The sequence below is a fragment of the Coturnix japonica genome, chromosome 2, assembly GCF_054131305.1.
Source record: "Coturnix japonica strain WE chromosome 2, WE-NBRP24, whole genome shotgun sequence".
NCBI classification, from domain to species: Eukaryota; Metazoa; Chordata; class Aves; order Galliformes; family Phasianidae; genus Coturnix; species Coturnix japonica.
Window position 1 is genome coordinate 135,362,084 of NC_140664.1, and position 5,774 is coordinate 135,367,857.

The 5,774-nt window shown below is 45.5% G+C and overlaps 1 protein-coding gene across 2 annotated transcripts in view; it reads left to right on the forward strand.

Annotated features, from left to right (window-relative positions):
• The window catches only part of PLCD1 (phospholipase C delta 1), a 41,786-nt gene extending 36,776 nt beyond the window's left edge, over window positions 1–5,010 (forward strand). For both annotated transcript variants that reach the window (XM_015852918.3, XM_015852917.3), the window contains exons 12-15: window positions 4–182; window positions 666–798; window positions 3,306–3,455; window positions 3,801–5,010. In XM_015852918.3, the coding sequence (XP_015708404.2) occupies window positions 4–182; window positions 666–798; window positions 3,306–3,455; window positions 3,801–3,892 (554 nt within the window). In that variant the 3' untranslated portion in view covers window positions 3,893–5,010. The remainder of the gene's footprint in view (window positions 1–3; window positions 183–665; window positions 799–3,305; window positions 3,456–3,800) is intronic.
• Window positions 5,011–5,774: the final 764 nt, after the last annotated feature.

The following is a 5,774-nucleotide window of genomic DNA, read 5'->3' on the forward strand; positions in this document are numbered from 1 at the left end:
CAGTTGCCCTAAATTTCCAGACAGGAGGCACAGAAATGGATGTCTACCAGGGCCGGTTCCAGGACAATGGGTTTTCTGGGTATGTCTTAAAGCCGGAATTCCTCCGGGATGAGCAAACCAAATTCAGTCCAAAATCCATCACAGAAGGAACATGGGGGACAAAGAAGAAGCTTCTGCTTAAAGTAAGAATAGAAGTCTGAAAATGTTCTCAGTAGTGTCCATTTTGGGGGGCTGTAGGTTGTACCTTCTTTTCCTGGTCCCACATGGACAATGTTATCCTAACGACTCATTTTCCACTATGGGAATCTTTCTCAGTCCTGCATGGACTCTCATTCTCCAAGCACACGTGTAATGTTTGGCAGTAGGAGAGGTAACTGACAGTATTTACTACAGATGAACATACAGTCATGTTATAGACACGCGATCAGCATTCACCACTGTTATTTCCAAGTATCACCCGCTCATGTTGGGGAGAGACAGAGAAGTTGCCTTTTTCCTGACAATATTTCATGAGATGCTTTAGATTATTAAAGATTCCTCTCAAGAGTGTCTCAATGCTGGCTCTGAAAGACCAGCACCAGCAACAGGTCTTGTTATCCTGAAGGAGGAGAGGGAACAACTCTGTCCTGCTGGCATCCTGATCTTTTGTTCTGTTTCCTCCACAGATCATCTCTGGTCAGCAGCTGCCCAAAGTCAACAAAAGCAAAAACTCCATCGTTGATCCTAGGGTAACAATTGAGATCCATGGCGTCCAACAGGATAACAACAAGAAGCAAACCAGAGTCATTGAAAACAATGGTAAGGGGTTTTCTTCCATGCTGTGATGCCCTGGGGCTGTAACCCTTTGGTTTCATGTAGCAACATCTTCCTCATCAGGACCTGCTGCCCTGTGGCCTGCCCAGATGCATCCAAATTTACTGACACAAAACAAATACAGTAGGCAATGATGGCCTGCTTCAGTGCAGGGACCCTAGCTATACAATTGATTGATGTCCATATGGGGTTTTTATTTCTCTCTTTTATTTCTGGGCTGTTTGGAGACAGAACTTGCCTGCAAAACAATATCATTCAGCTGAGTTGTTTTGAGATTGGCTGCCAGATCTGCAGAGCTAGAGATCTGAGAGTCTGGGTCCATCTTCTCTATACGGAGTAAGTGGAAGATGGCAATAATAAATCCCTTAGCCTTCTCCAGGTGGAAGAGCTTGAGCTCTCTCAACTTCTTCTCGTATGTAGTGTAGTCTGTGCAAAAGCAGAACATTTCCTGTAGTTCAGAAGCTTCTCATAAGGCACAGACACTGCATCTGCTCATTCTTTTGGTCAGAGCATCTCCAGTGCTAAATGAATGCACATCACAGCAGTGTAGCAGATGAGGGAAGGAGGCTGTAAGCCTGCTGATCCAAAGAGCCAGGCTCCTTCTTCACAGTCATACAGATATTTCACCTCCACATGGACCACATTGGTCAAACATGGCCATGGCTTTCCTACATGCCATCAAAGTCAGAATGCTGTGGCTTTCAGCAGTAGTAGAGGGCAAGTTCAGTTTTCTCTTCTGTGAGAATAACCAAGGCAAGAGGAGTCTGAGAAATCAGCCCTCTCCCTCACAAACACACACAGGTATGTCTTTTGTGCATGGAATCAGAGCCAAGGACTAGAAAGGCAATGAGTATTTTCCTCCCTGCTAACATTGTTTCCCTTTTCCTCCTTTCCTGTTTGACTAAATCTGGCCCAGTTCCGAAAGCTCACGGTCATTTCCTTTGCCTACAACCATTTTTATAATGTCTGAAGTAAAGACTGTGTAAGGAACATTTTAGAGAGGCCAGGCCTATTCCTGAGGGCTGCTCAACTCACTTGGCCCCATTGCCAGATTGTGACTGGCAGGAGGGATAATTGAAGGATTCTGGAGGGGGAGGTACCCAGTGAGAAGTAAACTATCAGTGTTGGAAAGGGCCAGCTGCAGAGATGGGTTTGCGTTTCCAAACGGGGTTCTGGGGCTGAAGCAATGGGCTGAGGATGCAGGTTGAACCCCAGTTGTGCAGGCATGGAGCTCCAAAGGGAGTGAGAACCTGCAGGTTCAGCAGCTCTTGGTGTCTCACTGTGGCTCTGAGATGGGCTGAATCCCCCCAAAGATATCAGCACAATTAGATTTCCTGTCCTAAGGTTAATGACTTCCCTTTCAGTTTTGTGATTTCTTCTCTCATGGGACCAGTCACTCTTTTTTTTCCCCAAGGATGAGTGGGATCAGGAGCACATGTGTGTTATCAGAACAGTCCAGTTGATTTAATCCCGTGGAAGTCCAAATAAAATGCAGCAACTCAGCACAGGTATTTTGCTATGGCAATATTCACAGACCCACCTGGAACCTTCAGAGACAGCTGAAGGATCTCTGCCTCCTATTGCATCCCCCACAGACCCCCAGTGACCAGCAGGCTTGAGCTGATGTTTAGCTGCCCTTGGGCTTCTACTGAGCACAGGCTGTGCTGATGGCAGTGGAGTTTCGAACAGGATGTTCTTCCCTCTTCTCCTGTTTGTTTCTGGGGAGTGGTTTGTTGAAACTGCAGGGAACAACCACAGTGACCCAGAGGGGAAAGCATTGCGTTTTCTTTTTGTCTCTCATCTGACATGATGGTCATGGCTTTGTTTTCTTTGTGAGTCTGGATCAGAAGCTCCTTACCCATGACAGAGGTGGGGCTAGTCTGGCTGTCTGAGAAACTGCCATTATTCAAGGTCACATAAACCACTTTGTCCATAGACCTGACGATGCTTTTTATCATCAGGCACTTCTCACTGTAGACAGGGAAACCGAGGCACTGAATTATGATGGATGGGTGCACTTTGAGCACTCAATGATGCATAAAGCCCCAGAAAGCTGTTACAACACAAAGACGTGTGTTATGCCTCCTCTCTGCTCTCTCCTGGTGGTCCATTGGGTGTTCCATTGTGGAGCCAGCAGTCGGACTCAGTGATCCTTACGAGTCCCTTTCAGCTTAGGGTGCTCTATGATTCTGTGATTGGTCTGGGGTGTTAAAATGTTTCTGTTGGTCTAATGGCAAAACTAAGATGCATGTATCAGCCAGTGAGAGCCTTTGGAGCAAAGCTGAGTTCAACCCCCTTCTGCCTCTCACTGCCTTCTGCAGGTGCAGTGCTGAGGTCAGCAGCAAACATCCTAAGCTGAAGGATTTATTAATACCAGGTGTATTCATAAACAGTGGGAGCAATAATCTCGGCACTTCCTGCTTGTAAGCATCTCTTACCTCCATCCTTGCATGTGAGCAGCTCTAATCTCCTTCCTTATCTATATTGTTCAGGCTTCAACCCGAACTGGAATGAAGAGTTTACATTTGACATAGAGATCCCTGCTCTTGCCCTGGTCCGATTTGTTGTAGAAGACTTTGACGTGTCAACCAAGAACGACTTCATTGGGCAGTATACCGTTCCCTTCACCAGTCTGAAGCAAGGTAAGGCCCTGTTCCCCATTACATACACCCAGTGACTGCTTTGGGAATCTCCTGTGTCCAATGTAAGAGATCCAGAGCCCACCACACCTTGGGTTAGAACTTGTCCTTGCTCTGTGGTCTGAGTAAGATATGGATGACTTATTGAGCAGCTGCTGTCACCAGTGGCCTTGGGTATGTTGTGTTACCAGTGCCCAATGCCATGTCTCTCTGACCTACCTATTCCATGGGGCATGGGGAACAAAGAGGTTTCAGGGACAGGGAAATGTCATTACAGGGTCTTGGCAAGTGCTAGGAAATGTCTTTCTGACAGGACTAAAGGCCACTCTCCATCTGTGCTCCTTCCAGGTTACCGCCACATTCACCTTCTGACCAAGAACGGAGACCCGTACTCCTCCTCCACTCTCTTTGTGTATGTCAACATCCAGGACTGTGATTAGCAGCTCAGCTCTCCCAGGGTGTGTTGGACCATCTTACAGACCTAGAAGGAACTCAGCATGTGTCGTCTGCCAATGTCAGGGTCCCATCCAACCCCTGGTGCCTTCTCCAGAGCAGCACACGGTGCCTGTGGGGACCTGATGTGAAATAGCCATCAACTCCCTCCCTCCTGCGAGTTGGAAACATCCTAATGCTGCTGTTGAGATTAATCCTTTTGTACCTGTCCAACCAATCCAGCTGTGTTTTTGAGTTCACTTTATATAGTGTCGTTTTTAATTCTGCTTTTAGTAAGAAGATAAAGACTTCTTTTTAGCCAATTACAGCTCCTGGTTTGGGTTTGGTCACATGTCTGGACAAAATACTTAATGTCTTAGCAAGAAAAACCCACCTTGGCACTGAAACCAGTGGCCAGATACCAGGTGACTTCTTGCAGATTCAGATGTCAGCCATCCTTTACCATATGAAGTCTTAGAGGACACGATTCTCCTCTTATCTGTTACAGATTAAAACAAGAAAGCTGCACTACAAAGGGCCGTGTTATATAACTTGACTTTCTTTTTGTATTATAATAAAAAATACATGAATACTGCTCTGCCTTGTGTGCCTGGCTTCCAGCCAGATCACTTTGCATTCAGAGCCTGTCTCTTATCCTGTGAAGGAGAACAGAGCTGCCGAACGGCAGATTTCCCTCTATCCTGAAGTGAAACCCACTCAGAGGGACCTCAGAGAAGATCTTTTGGCCATGAGAGTGGAAATAAATACACTGAACTGACAGAAGGGCTTTTTTTTTTTTCTGTTGTTTTTTTGTGTGTGTATGGTAAAAACTTGTTTTGTTTTTATAGGAAAATCTCTTTTTTAACCCAGAGGAAGCAGTGGTAGAAAGAGTTTTAAATGTTAGCTTGGTCCCATTGCACTGCAGAGGTAACCCAGCACAAGCAGACTAAAGAGTTTTGAACAACAACCCAGTATTTATGGCAAAAGGTGGTTTGTTTGTTTTTTTTTTCTAGCACAACTATGGAGTCAAGTGAATGTTGTTGAAATAAAATAATATATATTTTGAAGCTCCAATGATGTTACTAACACTGTGTTAAGACTATTAAAGAAGTCTGGAAAAGCCCAATTACTTGTCACTGTTTGCCTCTTTGGCTTACCTGAATGCAACACTCATGAACTTGGAAACATACCCACTAAGCTGTCAGTCTTCCTGAGGTTTGCATGGCTGGCTTTGGGAGTAAGGTGGGCTACTACCAAAGCGGTTCATTTCCTTTGAAGCCAATTCCACTCCACTTCCTGAGTCTAAAATAGTGTGGATTTAGTGATCTTTGGGCCCACCGCAAAACAGATCTTCCTTCAGTCCAACCTGGAGTTTATTATGCTGCAGTAATTGTTGAACAAACTGATTTATCCTCCTCACTACGATAATCTGTGATGTTGTAAAGCATTGCCAGATTAAATGTGAATTATATCCACACCAAAAAGGCTGAAATGGAATTGCCAGCAGCAGAAAGAGTCTGTGAGCAGCACAGGCCTCTGAGGCAGACCTGGGAGTCCTAGAGTGATTATATGAGCCCCTTGTCTGAGGGCAAGGGCTGTGAGGGGTGGCTGAGGTCCTCATGGGTCCCTTCCAACTCAGGATATTCTGTTTCTGATAAACGTAATGGCAGCAGGAACCAAAGCAATGTGGAAAATATTGCCCTGATCTTCTTCATCTGGCTGGATTCCTGCTGCTCTCCATTCAATTATGTGATGCTCATTAGGCTCGTATGCAAGGTGATAGGTGAAAATGCTGCATTTTATCACAGAATCATAGCATGGCTTGGAAGGGACCCTAAAGATCATTGAGATCCAGCTCCTATTCCATACACTGATCAAGGACACTTCCAA